This window comes from Melospiza georgiana, chromosome 2, assembly GCF_028018845.1.
Source record: "Melospiza georgiana isolate bMelGeo1 chromosome 2, bMelGeo1.pri, whole genome shotgun sequence".
NCBI lineage: Eukaryota > Metazoa > Chordata > Aves > Passeriformes > Passerellidae > Melospiza > Melospiza georgiana.
The window spans coordinates 28063696-28089560 of record NC_080431.1 but is presented as its reverse complement, the minus strand read 5'-3'; the positions used below and the strand labels follow the sequence as shown (position 1 = coordinate 28089560).

Genomic DNA, 25865 nt, shown 5'->3' with positions numbered 1-25865 from the left:
TTAAATCAGAAATTGAGAAATAATTACACAGGCCGACATTACACGAAATAATTATCAATCCTCCAGTTTTCAAGGAGGTGGCAGAAACACGTTCAGGGACTAATCTTTTAGCATGACCTGTTGGGACAGGACATGGGTTAATGGTCTTAAACTAACAGAGGGTAGATTTAAACCAGGTATGGTGAATAAATGTTGTACAGTGAGTGTGTGAAACACAGGAACATGATGCCTAGAGGTGTGGTAGATGCTCCATACCTGGGAACAGAGCTTTTAGCAACCTGATCTAGCTGAAGATGTCCCAGCACACTGAATGGGGTTTGGACTAGATGAGCTTCAAAGGTCCCTTCCAACCCAAATTATTCTATGATTCTGTGAAATAAGACACACAAGTATCTAACTTGTTTGTAACTGCAGAAAAGCCAGGTATTTGCAGAATTTTTTCCGTCACCTAATAACTGCGGATACTTGCTCAAGACTTAAAAAGTGCCCATGGGGCTAAATGAGATCCACAGGGCTTAATATTACAATGACAAAACCTAAACTAATGTAAATTGTTGTTATACTGCTGAGGTCTCAGCTTATGCTAACTCCTGATTCACATCATTAACTTCACACATCGTAAGTAATTTGAATCACTGAACACAGTGGCTACCTCCAGACTTGCTTTCAGCCATAAATCCCTGATCAGAAACTCACACAAAGTTTGTACTGCTGCACAGAGGCCTGTGCCATGCATATTTGTTTAGCAAGCCAGGAGCACGAAAAAGGATAAAATTCAAGACCATGCTAACTAGTCTAGGTTTTACCCAAGAACTCCCCTAGCTACTGTATGGACATAGTAGGTACGTTTTGAGGAAAGGCATGTTCAACTACAGGCCCTTACCAGTAAGCCTTGTACTGACAAAACTGGCACCAAAGTGGCCAAAAGATGCTTCCTGTGAGAGTGCCCAGAGCACCTGGAGCAATGGCTAGCCACTCACACAGGATGCCTCATCTGAGAACAGCGGGGTCACTGTACTCCTGCTCCTGGCATAAGAGAAGCCAAGGACAAGGCCAACAGCACGGCACATTACCAGCACAGTTTAGCTGCACACAACTTCTAATGCAAATACAGGACACAATACTGTGCACAAACAAAAAAAAAAAGAAGAAGGAGAAGGAAATAAAGCCTTTTACAGGCATAGAAGTACAATCAATTGTGGTTTATACAAACCAAGGAAAAAAGAGACAGAGACCTTTTGGAAATCAGAAACAATATTGAAAATATGCTGGCAAGGAATCATTTTCAGATAAAAAATACATAAACCCATTCATATTCCTCTTAGTAGTTTGCTTATAATACACAAGACAGCATGCAAAATAAGGAACAATTATATTTAAAAGCATGAACAACTGAAAGTTTGAACTTACATATGACGTAATAATCTTTGTTCTTCTGAAATTCCAGGCCCCAGAGATTAGGACTGAACTCTTGAAACTTGATGGTAAACTTAACATCTTGATCTGGCTTGGCACAGTTAAGTAGAGGTGTATTGTCCTTTTTAATAGCACAGCTATCAGCTTGGTCTTTATCAACCATGTAGACCTTATAATATTCATATTGGCCAATAGTTTTAGAGTCCACCTTTGGGCATATAATATCCAGTTTGTCTCCGATTTGTGGATATAGTACCAATCCTTGTCCAGGAAGGAATCTAAAAGGAAGGAAAGAAAAAGGGGGAATGGGGGAAGAGAAGAAGAGATAAAATTTGAGATATTTAATAAAATTGCAAGCAGAAAAGTAGCAACTGCATGAATAGACAGGAATAAACAGTTTCCAAAACCAAAATGACAGACTGAGCAAACCAAATCTTAATAGTTTGGGCTTGATTCAATATCAACAAGATGTTTATTTAGATCTTGGAAATTACAGATGGATTGAATCTTTTAGTCCTTATCCCAGTTTTGGGCACACTGGCAGATTTTACATCTCTCTCTCTGGCAAGCACTACTGTTTTTTGCACTGCATTTAGCCATGCAGAGCGGCTAACACAATACCTGATGAGCTATGATTCTGTTTTGCTAATATTTCTACTATTCTTGCACATATTTTGCTAATTTTGAATATGGGAGAATGACAAAAATAATCTTTCAACCCCCTTGAACAGCCATGTGGGACAGGAAAAAATGTAAGACTAACAATATATCAACATGCTGATAAACATTGTTGTATTACTAGTGTAACACAAAGGAACATCAGACACTCAACCAGGACCATGTTTACAGATCTCTGCAAAGGACAGAGATCTACCAGATCACACATGCTTCTAGGAAAAACACTTATATCCAGGACAGTGCGACCATTCCACTACAATGATTTCTCTTCACAAATTCCACCATTACTGTCATTATTTTAGCTCATTTTTGATTTCTTTTTTTTTTTTTTTGTGCTAGTAGGTAAAGACAGGTGCGCTTTTTTTCTTATTATGGGAAGACTTCTTACACAAACCGGCAGGGAGCTTTAATATTTGCAGTTAGACACAGTATTTTGTCTTTCCTACTCATATTAATTAACAGGCAAACATGATCACTTCTTCATGGAAGAAAAATACAAATAATTACTTATGGTATTGATTCATGCACAAAGTAAGGAGTTGTGTTCTCACAAGGACAAAAACCACAGCAGGTTTGTTTGTTTCTCTCTCCATTAAGACATATTTGTTTCAATTAAGGCCAAGAAGTGCATGTTTTAGAACAACAGCCAGAAACACAACCAATGGACTCGAATGCACAGACCTAAAAGACTTTCTTTCCTCTTTTTCCTGCCTGCCAGCATTTTCCAAAGATCTTCCTTAATGGAGAATCGGCCTGAAAAACCAAGTGAAACAATTCCTGTCTAATGAACACCCTTCTCCAAGTGCTAATATTTAAACAGCACACGTAGTAAATCTAGCTTATTCACAGGCAGCCTTTCTGGAAACTTTAAATTAGAGTATCAAGGCCCACGCAGAACAAAGCTGTAGGCGTCGGTGACCTCCAACCTCTGGCTTGGCAAAAGGAGCCACCAGCATGAAGTACTGGTGGGGGAGAACCCACTAAATTAAAGCATGATGCAACGCCCCAAATTTCGAATCCATCATTTACAACTGCTTGCTCCACACAATTCAAGTTTATGATCTGTGCTAATTGAAGCAGGATTATTTTCACTCACAAAGCCAGTGTAAGAATTATATTTGTTATGAAGCAGCACGTAGCAGGACAAAGACGCGTAATTACAGATTTGGGGAACTAGAACAATGAAATGTTATGGCAAGAAAAGCGACTGTTGATGTATAAATCACTGCGCTCTTTTGTGCTGTGCAGTGTAATTTCCAGACTGCAGAAACTGGGCTTGGCCACGGCTGTTCAAACCGAGATTGAAGTGGAGACAGGGCAAAGCTGCGCCTCCTCCTCCAGTTTTCAGACATGCCAAAGGAATGCAGTGACTACCGCCTCCGGAAAGCTGAAATGGTCAAACAAATGGGAAGGTGGGAATGCATCCTCCTCAGAGTTACCAGCCTGCTGAAGGACAACCACAAGTGTGTGTAGATGTGGCACCTAGGGATGTGGTTTAGTGGTGAACCCAGCAGTGCTGGGTTAACAGCTCAACTTGATGGTCTTACAAGCCTATTCCAACCTGAACAATTCTATGATCCTACGACTCAGGAGGATCCCAGCCAGCAAATTCCCAAGGGAGCGGCATGTACTCAGATTTTGGCTCTCCTCAGGGATCAACTCTGACCAGGCAAAAGCAAAGGGACAGAGTTTCCAAGCCGACCTGCGTCACCCGTGACTCATTTTACCACCTTGTCTGACCACAGCCCCATTTTAGCTTTGCTCCTGTGCAGCACTGCTGCATCAGGAAGATGACAATCACTCACATACCCCCATCTGTGGGCCAGGACAAAGGCTGGTCACTGTATGATCCCACTGCTGCAAATACTTCTTCTTGCCAGCTATTCTTCTTCACATAACAGGACTGTGTAATAGGAAACCTGAGATTTCAAAGGACTGAATCTTTGCTTGTAAGTTAATCAAGTTAGATTCCCATACATAAAAAATATGAAATTCTTAAGGTTAGATAAATGTACCTGTCCATCATTATCAATAATATAACCTAAAATCTGCCCTAAGAACCGAAAGACACTGATGCTAATTTTAGACTTTGTGTGTATACATGTAGCAGCCACAGTGTATGTTCTCCATTCAAACTCTGGGCACAAACAGGATGGGTTGAGAGATGGTATGCCAGGCAATCCTCAGAAACATCTACAGGAAAGAGGGTGCACTTGTGAGCCTTAGTTTCAGCCAGGAATTGTCCCATAAAAGGTAGAGGACAGAACTGTCCCCAACAGACAGTTAAAACTACATTTTACAAGAGCTTTAAATGAATGCACTTGTTAGACTTTATGGCAGGGAATATTCTTGCTATGACTCTGAAGTCTGTACAGTTTTAGAACTAAACTCAGTAAATCTCCTTCTACTTGAGTGTCTGAACTTGCAGGATCTAACACTGATGGGATTAGGGAAGAAAAAAGGCTTAAAATGCAAGGATTAATCTGAGAATTTGATTGTATTGAAATTTTTCCACACTTTGCAGTTTTGATCATGACCTTTGCTGGGAGAGATATTTTTCCAATTTACTTTCCTTATTTTCTTACAACAACAAAGCCCAAATATGGATGGAGTTAATAAAGAAGTTTCACCTCATGCATTTCAGTTCAACCACAAAACTTACAGTGGCTGATTAGTCGTAGGCATGATTATTATCCCTGCATTTGTGTAGTACTTTTGCTACTGTACTTTTTATAAAGACTTTAAATAAATCATTTGCTGGGTACTAAGCATTTTCTGAAGCTATTTATGAAATGTCAGAAGGATTAAGACTACTGTTTTATGATCCTATTTTTGAAGACCTTCTATGGGAAAAAAAAAAAAAAAAAGAAAAAAGAAAGGACAATGTACATTCAGCCTTGGTGGAGGTTAAAAAGTATCAGGATTGATCCTGAGTCTTCATTTCTTCAACATCAGCAAGTGTTGATGTTGTCTTTAAGTATTCCAAAGTAGCATCAAGGCTGATGAAATGTTTGCAGGATGGTGTCTATAAAAATTAACAAAATGGCTTTAAAAGTCTGATCAAAATGTGCCTTCATTTTTTTCCCACGTCAAAACAGAGCTATAATAAAGATGAAGCAAGGTGTTTCCATAATTCTGGGACTGATCCTGTAGAGGCTGTTATTTCAATGATGGCTTTGGGACAGTGACATGCTCTCCAAGTAGTCAGGACAGTGCCAGCACTGGAACCACTGCTTTCTATAAAAAGCTTCTAACTTTCTGCATTTCAGCTCTAAGTATGATTTACTGCAGAACTTAAATACCAACACAGGCCCCTGGACCCCAACAAAAACTTAAGAGAAAAGCTTAGGAAGCTTCCCAACTCATTTCTGTCAGCAGTCAGATACAGAGAGACTCTTGGAGCATTTGAAAAATCCTGCTCACAATAAATAATCCTGGTGCCTGCTGTGAGAAAGCACAGAAAAGTATATTAAGTACCATATAAGCTGTATGATGAAATTCATGCACTTTCTGTCTGGCACTTTTCAATACAGATGGCATTTTTACTGTCAGCCCTAAACTGGTGCATTGTGGGCGACATTTGACATCTGTGCAAAAGCCCATGGATGTGAATCCCTCCCACATGTCCAACTAGTCATGCAGCTCATCAAATAACACCACCTTGCAGAGATCCCAAACCTTTTTTAAAGTAATTATTGCACTTGACCATAAAGCCACAGCGACACAAAAAGAAATTGGGAACAGAGTGGTTCATTCCCTGCTCACACCAACACTTCAATGATTTTATCTACCACACTTGAGTCTCAGCAGCAGTTTCTGGTAATAATGCAGCCTTACTTGTCAAAGTCCTCACTAAGTTAAATTTGATTGTGAAATTTTATATATATTTTTTAAAAAGTATATTAGTTTCCCAAGAATTTCTTAAGAATTGACTTATTGTTTAGAGAAACTTAGCACATTCAACCATATTAATTACAAAGGAATTTTGCTTAATGATAACCACTCAAACTTGCCTAACCTCATAATAGGAAACTCTCTCTCAAAAAAAAGTAGAACTTAACCTGCCCACACTCATTCATTGAGAATATTCTATCATTTCTTAGTATAAGAAAATTTCAGAAAATTCTGAAATTGTAAAATTACCTGCAGAAAAAATTCTTAGAGAAATAAATTCTTAAGAGATTTTGTTAATTAGTATTGAGTGATGTAATCCTATATTTTGTCGGGTTTTTCCAACTTGTGAAACTAGACACATACATATATGCACATATACTATAAATATATACATGCACACTTAGCTTTAACTATATTCTAGTAATTATAAAATAAATATGATTTTAGAAAGCATGTTAGTACTTGATGCAAGGCTTGTATATTTAACTGGAGAGGCAGTGCCAAATTTCTGTGCTTTAATAACTTACCCGAACTAATTGGTGTAGGCAGTTAGCTTTAAATTAATGTCACAAAAATAATCCTAAAAATGTGAACAATCAAGACGCTTCTTAAAATGCAGCCTGAAACCTACTGTTGGGGAATCCTACCCACTTAACTTTATGAAGTTTTAACTATGAGCCTGACTCTAAAGTTATTCATTGAAAAGTTTATTAAGGAAATATCATGAATACTAATAACACAGTATGTTAGTCCGTTACTTATAAAACTGCAAACTGAAACAGAATACAGAATTACATTCCACATCAAGTCCTTACTGTCTAAAGAATGTTTTTTAATTAGTATATGTATTAATCATCTGACTTTTGAGAAAACAACAACATTCATATTTCAAATATCACTTAGTCCACCGGAGAGATATTTAAGCAAGGCAAAAGTCTTACCAGCTTGATGCAAGCAAAGAGAATTTTCAGGAAAAGGCTAGTGATTTCAGTGAAGTAGCAGAAAAACAATTTCCTGTTTCCCATAAACACTGCATTGCATAAAATCCGAAAACAAAGATCAGAGCTCTCTGCAAAAGCTCTACACAAAACTTTCATGTTAGTTTTTGTCATATTCAATACCATGTACAAAAATATGCACGTGCATATAAGGTATACACCTGGCTGTAAATGCTTTTTGTGCAGAAGCAGTGATTTTATAGGACTCATCTCTCTCGACTTTAAATAGATTAAGTGAACATGAATTCAATGAGAACATGATCAGTAACTGCTGTGGACAGACAGAAAAACAAGCTTCATCAAAAAAAGATTAATGTGGAGTCTGCCTTAAAATGGGTACATAATTTTATGAGGAAAAAAGGCACTACGCTTCTGCAAAATCTTTGCAAGAAAAAATACCCTAGTGTGACACAGCAAGATGACAGACTGGCTTTATACACAGACTAGTAAATGAAACTTTGAGAGCAAAAAATGCATAGCATTTCGTATTATTAGAATTCTTTTAAGTGAGTTTTGGAAGCTACTTTTCTTTACCAGTGCAGTCTTATTAAATCATTTTAATACTACAGGAAAGTTTTACACAACATGCTAAACAGGGATGTTTTTGAATTTAAATAAAATTGAAGAAGTTTAATCTGCTAACCTTTATTTATATGTAACATTTTTCCACACAGTTAATGAAACAATTTATGTAAGGAATAGCTGCTGGCGTTAATGGGACTTGCAGGCTAGCAACTAAAAGGAATTCAAACAAATAAATAAACAAATATATTCACGCTCATCCCTTAAGATCTTTAATGGCAAGTACCACATTATACAAAGCCAAATTAAGAAATATTATAACATGAGTTGGTAAAGCAGCAAGTCCTGTATTTCTCACTTCTACTGTAAGGGAAAAACCTATGTTCAGGCTCCCCTGAAATAAACCCACAGCAAACTCATAACTGCTTTGAAACAGTTCCCTGAAACCATAGCTGATCTCCATTCGTGGATTTGGGGTACCTTATTCTCCTCACTCTTCCTCACCTCTAAAAGAGCCCATCTCCTTTCAGACTACCTGGGCCAAATGCTTGCAGTGCGCTGAAAAAGGGAATGGTAAAGGTTTTATATTGTTTTAATCACAACGCTGGACACAACATGTCAGTGGTGCCACCATTTCATGTGCCACAAATAGCCATGCAAATGGGCACTGGTCTTGGTGCCTTTTTCTGGACCTATTCTTACATCAGTTTCAGGACTTCCATTTACTTCAGTAGGTCAAAACGATGCAGTATGTTTGCAAGTGAAATCTTAATAGCTAACACAAGAATGATTCTGTAGCATTATTATATTTTATCAAAATTTTTAGTGGACAAGGAATAAGGAACATGTATGAAATTTTAATTTAAATTTTCATTTAAATTTAAATTTTCATTTATCCATTCATTGCACTACCTATAGCAAAACACTAGAGGAAAGCATTTAAAATACAAGGGATTTCTAATACGTGTAAACCAAGGATGGGCTTAGAGTGCATATGCTTCTCTCCAAAGGAAATATTCTTTTGCATGGACCTGCTGGATTTGACAGTCAAATTGTACCATCACATCACAGTTCTAAAGGCACAGAGCTTCTACTGTACAGAGATACCCACAGACACCATTCATCTTCAAACACATCAGAAAATGCCCTAGCTGGTCTCCTGGATCTGTCACAAGCTTCCTTCAACAAATAACTCTTATGACTAGCGCTCTTGCAGAAATACAGACACTTTTTCATTCCACTCAGCTTAGAATCATCCCAAGTCTAAAGGTGCCTTGCACTTGAGAGAGCACAAACCCTGCAGCCACGAGGTGATATTTTGCAAAAACGTACCCCTTTCACCCTTCACGTATGTGGAAGGTCACCTGCAACCCAGCACATCTTATTGGAGACACTCAAGGAGAAAATCTGCTTCCTTAGAAGCTGTGATGTGTGAGGTTACAGATGTGATCTCGTTCTTCATACAAAGTAAGCAAGCCAAAGCAAAGGCCGCAGACTCCCCTTCACGGCTACCCCAGCCCTGGGCTGCAGCAGAGGCAGGTCACTGTGCAGTCCCTCTCCAGGGAATCATGTCATCTCAGGCTGGGATCATGGCATCTTGGAGTGACCACAAACACGGGGCACCAAGAGCCCCCTTTCCCCAGCCCTCCATCCTGCCTTCAGCCACCTGGTGAGCAGCTGCCAGAAGGGTTTTGCTGTTAGGCAGCGTATCTGCTCCAAAGGGATGCCATCTCCGCGCGCCAGAGGTGGCTCAGCTTTGCTGGAAAGTTGCCCTTTCCCTTGCTGCTTTGGCTCTCACACACAGGAAAAAAAGCAAAAAAATCCACATACATAAGTAAAACATTCAAACCAGCTAGTGTTTTACCCCTCCATCCCTACTAAATCCAGAGTGCAAAAATAAATACTTGTGGTTCCCCATGTAAAAGTCAGTCATGTTTTCCTTGCCTTAAAAAACTTACGAGAGCAAACACTTATTTGTCTTTTCCTGTGCAATGGGTTTTTTGCACAAGAATGTGAAACCTGGCTCAGAACATTTGCCACAAGGGCAAGGCCTGAAATGTTGCAAAGACACGCAATCCAATCCTTTACTAAATCTATGGATTTAAAAAAATATATAGATTTTATATTCAGTTTTCATATATGACCTCCACATAAGGGACTATTAATAGCAATTAACTTTTTGTATTAATGCAGAAAGCCATTACTGCTCTGCTTAAAGTACTTAAAGCACCAGAGAATTCTGATCCATTTACTAAATCAATTCCTGTTACCACAAAAGAACCACTAATGTGCTTCATGACAGTCTTTTAAGTAAGGAGCAAAAAAAAAAAAAAGGTTGAGTATGACCAATGTTCTATTTTAAAGTGTATTATATTAACATTTCATCAGCATTTACAGAAATATGAACCTCACAACAGTGCTGGACTTAGTCAGCTTCAGCAAATGGAATCATTGCTCACTTGCTCTCATACAAAAGCACGGAAACACACAGGCACATGCTCCTTCTTGTTTCATTTCATTTCATTAGAAATGTGCTTTCTGTGTAGAGTTAAAAAACTGCAAGTGGCTGCAGTGGAAAGCAGCAGCCAGTCTGTATAAATGGCTTACTCTGAGAAATTTCTGAAAGAAAAAACACTCAGTAGGTGCATTGTAATTAGTTGCTCTTTCTAGTTACCTCTTGACAAATGATGCATGCGGGTCTGGATGAGAGCCCAACTCTTGACCCATGCCACCACTACACACTTCAGTACTTCAAGCAGAAACCCCTAGCCTCAGCATTCTTTTCATTTTGCTTTCTCCAGAAACGTGGCACTAAGTAATGCACAACATGAGAATCAGAGATGATTAGCAAAGCTGGAATTCTTTCAGAAGTGCTTCATATAGCTAGGTCCTAAATATATCTGAAGAAAGTTTCCTGCCTTTGATTCTTTCCAAATAGGTAGCATGTTTCAGGGCTCTGTTTAAGGACAGAAGTATATGGAAATACACAGGACAAACACTACTTCCACAAGACTTGATGATACACTTTGGCAACGTCTGTAAGCCTTTCAAACAGAAGATATTCTTGTGATCATTACTTTAATATGGCAATTATAAGCCTATTGAGAAATGCAACTTTTGCCACAAAAGTACCCATAAAAATAAACATTTTTTTTGATAGCACTTTACTGCCCCCTTTTGCACTTTAACATTAGAACAGGTTTCAGTGTGAGCATACATCTGAGGAAGAGTGTGAAGATATGGGCTAAAACTACAGGGCATCATGTTTAGTCACTAATACACTCTCAGGCATTGCTTTAGGGACATCTTCCACTTGCCTACACTGCAAACAAATGAAACATTTAGCTTTCGTTGTCCTTAATCTTGCAGGAAGAGATCAGTAATGGATGGTTTAAATTGCTGTCTTCCATTGCAATCTGAATGTTTATGGGTGACTGGAAAAGAGGGGGATATTGCTCATTAACACTTGTTGTCTCTAGCATAATTTTCTAAAGCAAAGATCATCTGCAACTTGAATTCGGTTTATTCATCAGGATGACAAAGGGCTTTCGACTCTGAGGCCATGCATATGTTAGCAATGCCTGAACTAAAAGGATGGGTGTATCCTTCAGAACAAAACTTCACAAACTGGCAGGCAAGAATATTTCCATGAAAGGTGAAGACAAGAAGCCTAGACATTCAAATACCCTGCAAGCCTAAAGGCATAAACCCGTTCTGCAACTCTGCACTGCAATTACAGTCACTACAGAATCGATGTATGTCTGTGTGTGTCCACACAGATCTGCAAAAGGTAATAAATCTATAGTCTAGTGGCCAGTTATTTACAAAATACTAATTCATTATGACAAAGCCAGAGGGGGGCCCATCCTGCACCAACCCTCGGCTTCCAATTGAAAAAGTCCATGTGCTGCTGTGTACACTTACATTTAAACTTAATCCATTTTCCTCTGTCATCCTACAATTACAATACAAGTCACAATAATATTAAATTTCAGTGCCTACAGCATTGCACAATTGAACCATTACTGTAATGAAAACTGACTCCCTTTGATATTAACACTGGTGTTTTCTCTCATTTGCTAGCCATGAAACACAGGAAGAGACCAATGTTGTTTTAATTAAAGAATTGTTGTTCAAAATATGCTACTGGGAATATTAAAGTAGCTCTTTGCTCTAATGGCAAAGATAATCAGGGATTTATATGGTTTGAATTTTGGGGGGAAAAAACCCAAAACCAACAACAACAAAAAAGAAATAATAAAAAAAATCTGTGCCATGAATTCAGCTCAACACAAAACCACTGCTCAACTTGACTTGTGCTCACAGGGGCAGGGTGTGCCAAACCCAAGAGATGGCACTTTATGGAAATGACACAGAGCAGTAGTTAGCATGGAACAGAAAGTCAAACCAAACCATGTGTGTTTCTTACACAAGTCACTAAAGCCTTTGCTTTTAGAAAGCTAACAGAGAGCAGCTGGCATTTGCCAAAGAACTACTTTTTGAAAAGTGCAAACCAGATTGTTCTATTGCTGTGCTATTCTGTGCTCTTCTCTACCATTCCTGTTAGAAAAACAAACTTTTTATGTCAGCCACAATATAAGGATGCCAACCAAAGTTTGCAGTCTTCCTTCTCTTAACTACAGTTTGCTCACACCTGTACAGTCTTGTTTCAAGACATGCTCCAAGCAAAGTCTATAAAAGAGGGCGGGGACTGTCTTGTTAGTTGATGAGACATTAATAATCGGTGATTGTATCTCCAATTCAAAGACAGAATTTCATCTACTTTGCAGTTGTTAAAAAATGTATTATTGCATACCATTTGCCTGAATAAGTAAACACTGGAAGTAGAACAAATTGTTAACTCACAACTTTCAGGAAAAGTTATGCCAAATCAGTAGCAGAATTGTGTAACAAACAATCCTTTTTTGGCAAATCATTTTTATGCCAAGGAGAAAATGGCCTTGAGCATAAATCCAAATGGGAGACCTATAATCAGTCTGCACTTGCTTCTTACATTAAACCAAAGATTCACTTGCAAGCACAAAGATCCTATGTTCCTACATCAAGTACCAATTTTTCCAAGGTTTGACTGACGTGCAGAAGCAGAATAAAACCAGGTGGCCACAGCCACCTTCAAGGCACTAGTAATATCTGACCTACAAAGAAATAAGATTTTGGCCCACTACATCTGAGCCTCTGAAATGAAGGCTCAGAGTACTTTAAAAAATTGACAACAAACTGACAACAGAGTACTTTAAAAAATTCTGTAAACATCAAAATTGTGCATTTGACACAACTGACAATCCTGCCCCAGATAGAAGAGTCCACTGGAGGGGTTCAGCAGAAAGCTGGGGCTAACAGGAGATCCAGCCACTCAGTTTTAGCCCACTGCCCTGCCTCTACTGCAGGGAGGCTCAGCCAGTGCACCCCTCTCGTGCAGGGGGAAACCTGGACTCTCAGGTCTCTCTCAGTGATCAGTTTGGCATTACACCAAACAGTGAGATAAAAAGTGTGCAGAAAACTCAGTTGAAGCAGGGCTACCTGCGCAGCCACACTCCAGAGGCACAGCCGATAGACGTGCTTGACCTCCCAGCTGGCACAAGGGACACACTGACTACTGGCAAGCTATATATCTCTTTCCAAATGCAGACAGGGATGTAGCTTCTGACATCACTTTCTGATTTTAATAAAGGCAACAAAGCTTTGGAGAGATCTGTATTTGTCCAACCCCAAAAAACCTCTTACACTGGCCTTGGTTCAAGACAGCTCATGCTTAATTCGTCCTGCTTCAGCAAAAATATTAAGCATTCAGCACATGCTCGTCATGAGCTTTTCTGAATAAGGACAGCTTCCCAAGTCAGGCTGTAGGAGCACAGTGCAGTCCTGCTTGCCTTGGTGTCTGTCACACACTGATCCACAGAATGGAAGACTACAATACGCTACAAATCTAATATGTGGCTTTTGGTTTTCTTTGAAAGGTGCCTGAAAACTGTCTGATACAAAGAATGATTACACCTTTTTAATTCTTTTTTTCAAGCAGTGAAGTAATCTGTATGCCAGTGTGACTTTCCCTGTTCAGCTAATCTGTTCAGCTCAGAAAAACACCCTGGAAAAAGAAACCCCCCAAAAACCTGAAGGTAAAGTGCTGTGCAGTGATTAAGCTGCCAGCTTTTGAACTAAACTGAAATTAATTAAACATGAGGAAAGCAACTGAAGTGTGGACAGAGAATGCTATGGGACTGCAAATCCTCAAAAGGAGTCAAGATGTTCCCAACTCCAAATTTACACTTTCATCTAGTCAGGTATAGAAACCAACTGCTGCTCAGGCAGTAGGTAAGCAGATGGCAAGCACCAAGCAAAAATGAAACTGTGAAACGATGCACCGCTGACGAGGAGTCAGAAGAAGCGCAGTTATGTGTGCTTCCACCAGTGCTCACTGCATAGGTTCCTTAAACAAACTGCTTCAAACTTGGAGAACATCAAAAGCCAGATGGGTCTTCCTGAATGAATCTGCAGGCAAGGAGCCAGGATTCCCGTTTGCTGCAGAAATAGGCCTGGACTCGATTTGAGTCTTCTTAGCTCTGACAGGCTGGAGTCTGGCAGAACTCCCAATCCAAAATAAAACAGCATTCAAGTGAGAGTGGGTTTTAACTAACAATAATAATAATAATGAAAATAAAATTTCAAGTCACTCTTTTTAGCTTTAAAACACACTTCTCTTTACAGTGCAGCATTCACCTTCCCCATTGCTGTTCTCTGGTTTGGGTATATAAATGAAAGCCCTATTCAAACAGAAGCTAAGAAAACAGTGAGAAGCAATTTGCAGCATCACAAATTTTTCAGCCTAACATAATTTCACTATCTAACCTATCCTGCTGTGTAAAACAAGCCAAATAATTTCTTGTTTTCCGTTGACACATGTAAAACTTGACTTTTCTTTAAAGCATACAAAGCTCTGATCCTACCAAACAAAGTTTTGTAAATTCTATTTTAGTCATCACCCATGAGACATTTTTAAAAGAACACTACAGGTAGGAAACCCATCTTATGTATATGTCATACATCAGGAACGATTCACCTAGCAACACAATCCTCTACCAATCTTTATCTTTTTTGGCTTGGAACTTATGTTTAAAACCAGAAGAAAGCATAGACTATTACATCAAAGTTTAAATCAGCTGCATTATAATTATCATGCTGATACCTCAATAAACACTGGGTGTTGGCTGACCAGGATTGCCAAAAAAGATAGAGGTCCTGCCCTTATTTGCTGTCTTTGACAATGTATATAATCACATCAAAGGAAAGTTCTCTGCATCACAGCTAACAGAAAAAAAAATCATCTGTACATTCTCTTTCCTGGAGTAAAATTAAAGAATTTTTTCATAACAAGAAAGTTTAAATTTTGCCTATAATGAAAAATAATTATAATGTGAAACCCTTTCAGGCTTGCAGGACTTGCAGTACTCACTGAAGTCACTGGAGGCATTTTCATGAAGTTGAACGACCACTAGATATGCTAAGATAAAACCTGAATTTACAGGGACAAAAATGATAAAAAAAAAAAAAAAACCCAACGCAGATAATTCAAAATTACACTGAAGACACTTCAAGTTTAGGAGATTTCTGTGCGCATGTTTTATCTTTTTTGGGTCTTAAGTCTATCTGGGGGTGGAGGAGCAATGCAAAACTGGTTTTTGTTCTGCCATTTTGTTTTCATACCTGGCTTCCAGAAACATACTGAGCTCAATGTACGTGTTTTCTCAAAGCCTGTCCACGCTTCAGTGTTGGGGTTTTTTTCCCCCCGTTTAGGGAACAGGAGTGAAAACTGAAAAAAATCTCTGTTTTAAATACACCTTCGAGCTTCTATCAGTGAAAACTCCTTAAGGTGAGGGGGACCTGGAGGGGAAAGACTCTGGATGCAGGGAGAGCTGGGGTCCACTGTCCAGGATGCTCTTCGTAGATGATTCTCCATCTCTCTCTGTGCCCTGCCAAACCTGTCCTGCCTTATCTGGGACATTTCTGAAATGTGACATGACAGGCAGGTTCGAAAGCTAAACTTTGGATAATGGTGGGCAAACAAAGGACATCGGTTTTTGCATTATTTCTTTAATTACTTTAACCCTTGTTCGAACAGAAAGCATAAGGCCAGAGTAATTCAGCTTCCCCCTTTGTCATTTGCCTGCCATAAATATGCACCAGTCTGCATTTGAAAAGCTGAAGGAGGCTGCAAGCTTGCTGGACATTTATCATGCTCTGTTCCCTGTTAACAAGCAAATACTTTAGTTGAATGGCCCATTAGCAATCATTGTCAAATGCAGAATGCAAGGTGCTTGAATGTGACCGGCCTGTAAATTAGATGAGGTTGCCCCTGTGCTGTGGAGAATTTCAGCAAATGAATTGGATCTTTTGCTATAGATTTGTGAAGGTTAAGTTTCAACACAGGAAACCCATCTGAGCACTTCAGGTCCTGTGAATTCTGCCAATCCGTTCAGCTCCCTATATGCACTTGTTAATTTTTCATTTGTTAAATCACATCAGCAGCTTGACAGTTTGGGGTCTGGAGTCCCCTTTTCAGTCAGAATCGTGAAGATTTCCAGCATACTATTGGATAGGGTAAGAATGATAAAGTCAAGCATGTAATTAACATCTTCATATAAAAAAACCCTGGAATAATCAAACAAAGAAAAAAAAAACCCCAAACCAAATCCACTTTAAAAGTGTCCAAGCCACTGCCAAACAAACAGCATGAATTCCATTTTGCCGAGCTCATCCCAGGCTCCTTCCCAGTAAAGAAAGACACAACTGTTATTGTAGGCTTCGGTGTTTTTTCCCCTTGTGTCTAGACTGCGCTTAACAAATGCAGAGTGCTTTCTTCTCCCCTCTTCGCAGACAAATGAACGGCAATAAAGTAGATATTTCTCATTTGAATCGTACCCCTGATTTGCAATGTAATGCTGACTTTAAGTTGTGGGCGTTGAGGGTTGTCAGTTGGGTAGAAAAGCAAGTATTAACTATTTAAAGGCTCTTTAAGAGAAAAAGCAAGAAAAACCACATCCAAATAGCTGCACTAGGAGAGGTATATCACTACCTTTACAGCTGCAGATCACTTAAAATAAATGATTAAACAATAGCTATATTGTCTGCCGGCTAAACTCAAGGGGCTGACAGCAAACTACTCATCCCAGTGATTGTAAGTTGGCTGGGGAGGAGGGGAAGGGGGGGGAGGCAGATGCTTATCTCATTCATTTCTAGATTTCAGCCAGCCTTTCGGAAATAAACACCACCTAGAGACAGAGCCAGAAACATTTGGTTATCTACAGCTTGACTGGTAAATAGGAATGGATGCTGGTTTGTTTGTGGTTGTTCGGTTTTTGGTTTTTCAGGGTTTTTTTTTTCTTTTATATTTTTGCAGGATAGGAAACACAAGAGATGCTAAAGTATCACCTGGCCTAGGCACAGACAATGCAGTATGTTTATCTTTGCTGCTCCCATGGAGTGTGAGATGGAGACCACAAACAGAAACACAGCTGAAATAAAAAGCTCTCTGTTTTCCTTCCAGATAACCCCAATACCAGCTCTCCCCTCTGTTCTGTGTGCCTTGCCAGTATGCTCCTGCCCGAAGCCCAAATAGATTAAGACAACAAATCCCAAGTGCAGCCAATTCTTCAGAAAGGCTGCTGCTAGGGCAGGAGTTAAAAATAAGAATCTTCCACACCTCACAACTGCAGCCACCTCAAGCTTTAATCGGCCCCCATCTCGGCAAAAAGCAGTAAATGAAATCTATCTTTACCATATTATACACCACCAATGAGCAAGAACTGAGCAGCTTTTCTTCACTGCTCCAACCACCCCAAGCCACAAGTAGGCCTTTCATAGTTCCTAATCCCGGCCCCCAAGTTTTGTGCGGTTTTCACATAATACCTTACAGCCCGGAGCAAGGCCCTTAGTTTATAACACCCCTTTCAGAGATGTGTCATTTCTAACATCAAGCTAATCTATATGTTGCCATGGCATCACCCTTTATCTGCCTTTACATCTTATGAACTGCATGGATTTACCACATTATTTTTATCTGAAAGACAGAAAATGGTGGTTTTATTGCCATACAATCAGATTACTGCTGCTAGTTTCTCTATGCCTTTTTACCATACTTCAATCAAAAGGGATCAGTTTCTTTATACTCTGCCCTTGATTTACATTACATCTGTAAAGACCTAGTCTGGGTTGTAATCCCCTTATTAACTATGACCAGGGTTGATTTGCCTAAAAATAAAAGCAAATTGTGTCAGACCTTTTCACTTTGTTTTTGATTCGGAACTACAAAATGGATTACTAAAGAAATCTTCAGAGTTCACACGGCTGGTATAGTACTGAATTTAAAATGAGAATTAAACAAGTTAAACATGGGAGCTGTGTCAACGGTTTACATTTTCCATCATGGGAGAAAGGCTGAACTGCATTTGTCTTTGTGCTCTCTGGCTTTAAGGAGACAATGAAGCCACAGGAGATTTTTCCAAGCCCTACTAACACTGTCCATTTGCCATCCTCCCTTCCTCTGCTTTTTCATGCAACTCCTCCACAAACTCTTCTCCCTTGCTGCTCCCTTCCCAACCCCCCCACAAAAACTTCCCCTTCTTCAAGACAGTGTGTTAGTTAAAAGTCCACGTACTGTGTCACTCGGTATTTTAATCAAAATATTTCAAGCAGTTTAACATTCCTATGTAAGTTTCCACAACGCCTCACAAAGAATGATCTCATAAGCAAATCCATGTAGATGTATGATAAATGACCAGAAAAACAGGTTTCTTTATGTCAGAAGCCAAGGCAGACAGACATTAGGCACACATAAATAACATTTTAATCACTATTTTTTTTTCTCAGAAGAACACTTTCTTCTCATTTGCAACAAGCAATTTCAAGTACTGCAGGTTTGCACGATGCATGAAGACCAGATCATAAAGGAAAAAAGGTCCCCAAAGGAGGCCTGCCTGTGGCTGCTGCGCAGGCTGAAAGGCCTTGTCTATGCCAGCGTGCCAGAGCAGCCACCTCAGCTCCTCATTTCCCAGGCCAGCAACCTTGGCCGAATTTGAGAGGATCCAGAGTGTCACACCTCAAGCAATGTGATCTCCTTACAATAAAACACGTAAGAGGGAAGGGGAAAAAAAAAAAAAAAAAAAAAAAAAAAAAAAAAAGAGAAGGAAAAAAAAACCCAGAGGAAGGCATTCTCATGTGTGGGAAGAGGGAGAACTTAAGTGATTTTAGCATGACTTTTAGTCACAGCCTTTCTAAAGGCAATTACTTCATTAAACCAAGTGAAATAACGTAGCACAGCTTACAGATAACATGCTTTAACATAATTACTATAAATAATATAGCAATTATATTCTACCTATGAAAGGCTGGGGAAAATAACCAGCTCAAGAAATCGGCCTTCAGTTTATTCTGAAATCATTTTGCTAATTCACCTGTGCTTCAGAGACCTGGCTACAAATGCCAGAACTATCAAATGGACTGACTGGGAGCCACCACTTGCTCCATCTATTAGCACGCCAAGTGTCAACAGCTCTGTTTTGGGTACAATTTAGGAGCATGTGTTTAAACAATTTTAACCTTCCACTCCTGTTTCTTCAGCTTGAAGCTGTAATTGCATAGGTTAGAAAGTGTAGTCTCATAGCACAGGACTCCCAAATAAATTCCTGTCTAACTGAGAGCCTCCCAAACATGTTGTGTGATATCGTTTTAGCAAGCTCTTTGTGCTCTGGCTGGCTTGCCTGTCCTGTGAAACAAGGGCTGTCCATTACCTACAGTTTATCATCCTGACAAAATGTGAGGAATGTGGATGTGAAAGCACTAACAATTCCACCCCTGGTGCTTTCTCCTTTTTTTCCCTCTGTATTAAAACCGACAAGATTAACCCAAATGCAAACTGCAGAGCATAGTTCAAGGGGCTATTCAATCGGTAGTGAATGTGCATTTGTTTACCTACAAAAATAAGAATTTCAGATACAATGAGAAGCAGACTAGTCTATACACTACTGAATAGAACATTTAGCAGGGTCATCAATTGTAGTTTATTTTATCAGTTTCTGACATGTTAGCATTCATTCAGAGGCAAGCTGTGAAATATCCCATATATAACTGGTTATCAGAGGGAGAGAAAAACAGCTATATAATCGAACTTAATCAGTGTCAAAGGCACCACTTATGAGGATAACCTTCCACATGTCACTAAGGAGACCCGCCTTGATCGCTGGCCCATAGCACACAGGGAAAGAGTGACGATTAGACATAAGTGATGCTTTTTTGAATGAGATTTCTCTACTGCTTCACTGAAAGGCACCCCATAACATTATTCTGGTCCTGCATGTGAAAGGCAGTGCAGAGCCCTTGTGAGGCGAAACTGAGGTAATCCATGCTATCTGCATACATTTCTTGTCTTGGCAGAAACATCACAGGCAGAAATTCTCCCACTAAAAGGTGTCAACAGGAGTTAAACCTATAGTTATTTTTCCTCTGTGTTTTCAGGATCAGATGATCTAAAAGTTCTTCAGATAAGTCTTTAAAGTATGCCAAGACCATCCAAAACAACGAAGCAATATAATCACAGGTATAATTATTTTATGGAGGTCACTTCAATCTCATTATTTGGTCAAGGCAATAAAGCAGATTTCTAAAAAGATAAGGGGGGACCAGGGAGGGGAGATCTGTGTTCCAACAGCTACTGCATGCTCTCCATTCCAGCCACCTGCTAGAAATTATAACCCCTAGACTTCAGTGCAAAACGCTCCCTTTCAGTTTACATGCTCACCTTAACCTAAAATTCATTATTTCATACTTTATATTAACCTAGCAACTTCTCCCATTTTAACTGCCTACCTGTTCAGCAGATTTTTGCCTTGAGACATTCAATAGAGTTAAATGCACAGCTTCCCTGAATAAATTAACCAGCATCAAAGACAGTTATTATTTCAAATCTAGAAAGGAGCTTTATTATTATACCATGCCAAGATCTATTCAACAGCTTCACTTCCCAAGCTAACAATCAGCTTGAATCCAGAGTGAGGACAACCTTCTCTAAGGAGAAATTATTCGGGATCCTTCAGGCAAACAAGTGTGAGAAGAATTAGTAAGAAATTCTGCTGGGAGAGGTAGAGCTGCCTCACCAGCAGCAGTGTCAGGAATGCATTTGCAAGCCTCCTCTAACTCCAGGCCTCCAAGAGGCCTATAAATCACTAGCCCCAGCAATTGAAAAGACTAATTTTAATAGTGTACTTCTTCACTGTGGTGATTAAGCCTCAATGAATCACTCAAGAAAATTCAATTACATCAGCAACACAACCTATTTTTAAGCGTGCATTTAAGTTGAAAAAGTAATTAGATATTATCATTAGATCTACCATTAACAACATTCAAACCTTTTTTGTAATCAAACAGTTTAGAATTAACTAAATGGAAACACAAATCGTGTTTGACAAAAGAAGCATATCCCCAGGCTCCGTGAGATGGGCTGAATTCAGCTGCTCGGATGCTTTCGTTTCACTGATGGCTAATAAAAGCCATCAAGGTAAGTTAAAAAAGAAGCGAAAGCAGGTTGGGGCTGGCAGCGGAGAGCCCCGAGCAGCCGGCTCTTCTGCTTTGGAAGAGTGACCTCTGTAGGCACAAACCCAGCGAGGCCTGCCATGCAAAAGCATTCCCCTTCCTCCTAGGCCGAGCCAAGGCTGTTTTCCACCAGCACAGCAGGCCCACTCCTGCAATGCAACCCCGGCTCTCAGCCTTTGCCTTTCGAGAGCCTAAACAGCCTTATAAAGCCCGCTTTATAACCGGCCCGGCCGCTTCATCCTCCCCAGTGACGCCGTGCCTTTCTTAAGCCAAAGAAAGGCTTCAGCTGTGCAACATCATGCAAGCGCTGAGCCAGTGACTGGAGGTAAATTTTAACAGGCTTCCCACCTGATGCATATACAAAATAAGTATTTGTCAATCAATATTACAAATAAAGACTGTGAATTGAGCAGTCCAGCGCGCTCCTGCCAGTTTATTTTTTTTTTTTTTCCTCTAAGAAAGATTAGGAAACTTCTCGGTAAAGAGAAACAGAGCAAGTATTAAAAAAATAATACAGGCAGAAGTCTATAGTGATTTTTTCATTTAGTGAAAGCCACAGCAGATGATGACTATAAGGCAAGGTAACTTGGTAAACTTGAGATGCTACTCCTAATTCAAACTTTGAAACTTCACCAAAGTCCTAGAGATCCTGCCACCTGTGCAGGATTAATCCCTGATCCAGGAAACACTCCATTCATACTTGTCTCATCACCACCTAACATTTCCTCTACAAACTCCCCCGGGAAAACAAGACACGTACTTACTGGAGTTAATGGGAAACGCTAAATTCAATTAACACATTGCATATGATTTAATTTTAAACATAAATAACTGAAGATAGAGCATGCATATAAAAAAAATATTTTAACCCATTTCTGCTTTAAAATTCCCTTAACTCATTAGAGTCCTACTTCTTCCTATCGTGATTTTTGTTCTCTAAACTAGTGATTCGAATCACAAAAGTTCAGAGGCTCTCACAAGTGAACAAAGCCAACTTCCATTTTCTACGTCAAAAATCCAAGGAGACAAAAGAGAAGTAGCTTTACATCACTGCCTGAGACTTTTCTTTAGAACAGCCCACTTTTCAAAAAGTTCCTCTTTCTAACAGCAATAATTTTGTGAGTTTAAGTAAAGAAGGTTTTTTTTTAAGATAACGCATCTCTTTTAAAAGTGAGGTCCTGGGAACGCATGTGCATTTTCGCTTGGGTTTGTTAATGAAGAATGACACTATATGGTTGTGTGATGGGTAATGCTTAGTTCATTACTCACTGACATGTGCCTTGATACCATCAACTCCACAACCAAATTTAGCCCTGTTAAAAGCAGATGTAACTTCGCTGGAGTCAATGGGATGAGTTTGCATCTGCAGACGGAGAAGTTGGAGAGTATCACCCTTTCCTGGCAACTCAGCGCAGCCCGGCTCCTCCGCTGTTCCAGCCCGGGCGAGCCCGGACTTTGCCCGCAGATTTTATCCTGCTACCGCCGCACCACTCCCCGGTCCTCCCTCCTCCCTCCCGCCAGGGGCAGGGGGCGACGGGGCCGCTCCGCCGTCACACGAGCCACCGGCCCCGGGAAGAGCCGGCTCCCGCTGCCGGCCAGGCCGGAGCCCCCGCCGCCGCCGCTCACCGCCAGCGCACTCCGCCCGTCCCCGTGTCTGCCGGCGGCCGACCTGCGGCACCGTCCCGTCCCTCCCCCGCGCACGGAGGACAGCGCCGGTCCCCGGGGAGACGGCGGGCGGGAGCGGGATGGAAACTTACTTGGGGTTAGAGGAATTCCAATATATGGGGTCTAAAACGATGGACCGCGCCAGTGCAGTTCTGCATAAAACCATCACGGCTCCCCAGCAGTACTTCCAGGCGGAGGCATCTCGCCTCCGCGCTGCCATGGTCGCAGGCGGCACAGAGTCCCTCCCCGGAGCCTCGCCAACTCCGCCGTGCGCCTTCCCACGCACCTGAGCAGCAACAGCAGGGTGGGTGCCCGGTATCCCAACAGCCGGGATGATTGATAGGAAAAAAAGAATTATTTAAAAAATTTTAAAAAAATCAGTGAGGGTCGACGATGCACTTGGCGAGAACTGCAAGCAGATCTACTGAGTCATGTATGCCACTCGCATGTAGGAATATCTCCTGTGAGGTCAGATCCAAGCTACCTCCGAAGTAACAGCAATAGAAAAAAAATAAAAAAAAAGCAAACGCCTTAGTCCTTCCTCTTAGTGGGGGTCTCCCGGCTGCCTTGGAAGATGCCACTCAAACTGCCAACTCCCATTTGGATCCAGGGCGCCATACGCGTTCACAGTGTCTAAGGCCCGCGTGAAAAGGAGTAAAACAAAAAATAAATTAAAAAGAGGTAAAATAAAGGGTGGCGGTAGAAATAAAAGGGTCGGGGGGAAAAGGACACAGCTTCGGCGGGCGGCTCCTCCTGTATGTCTCTCACTGCTCCCCGCAGTTTGCAATCCGCACGGGCACCAGCTCGGGCTGTTTCGGGCAGCTCGGAAGCAACCGCGAGTCAATAAATCCACTCCGAGTCAGCTCCCCCAGTCCCGGGGAGGCGCATCCGCAGGGCTCCGGCTTCCCCGAGGGGCACTGCTGTCCTTGTCGCCGGCAGAGACCACGGAGCGGAGCAAGGAAAGAAACAGGGACGGACAATAATGATTACAAAAATAAAAAATAAAATAAACCAAAACGGGGGGGTGGGGGGTCGCAGCGTCAAATCGTCCCTCTCCCGTTGCGCGACCTGCAGTGCGCGCCGCGGCGGCTGACTGAGCAAGAGGAACGACGGGCGCGGGACTTGCGCCGAGCGCAACCCACCGCGGAGGAGAAGGAATGGAGCGAGGGAAGAGAAGCGGCGCCAGCCACTGTCGTTCCCAGCGCAGCGCTTCCAACCTCCGATGCCGACGCTGCGAGTCCCCGGCGCAGGAGCGCGGCCAGCGGCAGCGCGCTGCCGTAGCCATATAAGCGCGGCCCCGCTGCCCCGCCGCCGCCGCTCATAGGGCCGCCGGCGGGCCGCCGCGCTGGTTGGGCGCCGCGCCTGTCACTTACCGCCGAGCGGCGGGCGGGGCCGCGCCGGGCCCGGCCGAGCGGGCCGGCAGGTAACACCCCCCGGCCCCGCCGCGCTGCGGGCGGCCGCTGCCCGCCGTGCGGGGAGAGTCCGCTCGCTCTGACTCACAGCGGGGCTGTGCGGGGGGCGCGGCAGGCCCAGATGGAGCGAAATCAGGAGAAAATAAAAGAAATAAGCACTAAACCCCAGCCTTCGCTAAAACTGTTTCCCAAGTACGCTGCCGTTCAAAGAGCGGGATCAGCGGCAGGGCCGGGAGGCGCGGGGCTCCCTCTCACCCTGCCCACCGCTGCGAGCGCAGCCCCCCGGGGGAGCGCGGCTGCAGGCGCTGCGCGGCAGCGGCCACCTCCGCGGCGCGGCGCGGGAAAGGGCCGGGCCGTGTTTCCACCGGCGCGGAGCTCCGCGCACAACTTTCTGCGGGTTCCTTGCTGGGATGGAGGCCTGGGGGTGCTTCCGCGCTAGCTTCCCACCGGCCCTTCCCACGGCTTCTGTGAGTTTTCGAAGTTTATCTGGTTGCGCGGCAATTAGTCACGGGCCGTCTGAATTAAAGAAGAGTCGGACATGCGGAACCCTCCAGAGGGATGCAGAACGGCGGGCAGTGCGGGGCTCCGGGGCCGGCCGCGGATTCCCTCGCCTTTCTCTGGCGATTGCTCAGAGACTCTTTCTTCCCCTCTAGATTTTCGTGGGGAAGGGGTTCGGACACAGTTCGTTCCCAGACGCCACGTATCCCAATGACACGGCACCTTGCCCTTTTATTTCATTCTATCATTACTTTCTGGCCAGAGGGAGCTACCTGCGGGCAGCGCTGGAGATGCTTTCCCCGCGGCCTCGCAGGTCCCCCGGGAAGCGCGGAGGGCGCCGGGGGGTCGCGGGCGCTCCCGACGCCGCGCTCGGAGCCCGACACGCCGCGGCTGCCGCGGCGCTTGCACGGGGCCACAGCGCCCACTAGCGGCCGGCGCTGCCCTCCGCCGGGGGAGCGCTGCCCCGCGGCTGTCCCCGCCGCCGCTCCCCCGCCCGCCTCCTGCCCGCTCCGGCGCCCACGCCGTTCCACCGGCAAAAGCCACCGGCAAAAGCCAAGCGGGGCGGCGGTACCGCTGCCCCGGGAGGTGGTACCGGGCTGGGGAGGCGGCCCACGCGAGGGGTCTGCGACAAGAGCTGTACCGAGGCTAAACAGGGGTGGTGTAAATGGCATAGTCGCTCCTGTGAAATCGAGGGGGTTACCGAATTTCTTCCAGTAGGGATTGCTTGCCAAAATAGTATCTGCAGAAAGGATTAAAAGTTAAACCCCAGTAAATTGCCGCGCTCTTTTCTGCCATTTCCCTACCTATTAGTCGAGGCATGCAAAGAACATCCTACCAAAAACCCTAGTAAAGAGCCAATTTTGCATAATTTTATTACTGAAGAAATATGTGTATTCGCTTAAAATTCGGCTTCGTGATGGTACTCGTCCGACTTTTAGACGAACGCCAAGAAGCTCTTATAAGGAAAATAACTGGCACTGTAATTTATTTCCCGGATAAATTTTGGAACCCAGCGTTCTCTTTCGACCCCTTTTGAACTAAACGGGTGTTTCAGCCTGGCAGAGCCCGCTCCTCCCGCTCGCAACACAGAGGAAAGAAATTGGAAGCGCGCTCGAAGCCCCATAGATTTTGAGTTAATTGTGTTCGGTAGTTCTCTAATGAAATCTACCACTCAAGAAAA

General features: G+C 42.4%; 1 protein-coding gene across 1 annotated transcript in view; it reads right to left on the bottom strand.

Annotated features, from left to right (window-relative positions):
• The window catches only part of EFNB2 (ephrin B2), a 46688-nt gene extending 22670 nt beyond the window's left edge, over nucleotides 1-24018 (bottom strand). The window contains exons 1-2 of the mRNA XM_058045838.1: nucleotides 22868-24018; nucleotides 1411-1694 (exon numbers count right to left, since the gene is read on the bottom strand). Of these exons, the coding sequence (XP_057901821.1) occupies nucleotides 1411-1694; nucleotides 22868-22995 (412 nt within the window). The 5' untranslated portion in view covers nucleotides 22996-24018. The remainder of the gene's footprint in view (nucleotides 1-1410; nucleotides 1695-22867) is intronic.
• Nucleotides 24019-25865: the final 1847 nt, after the last annotated feature.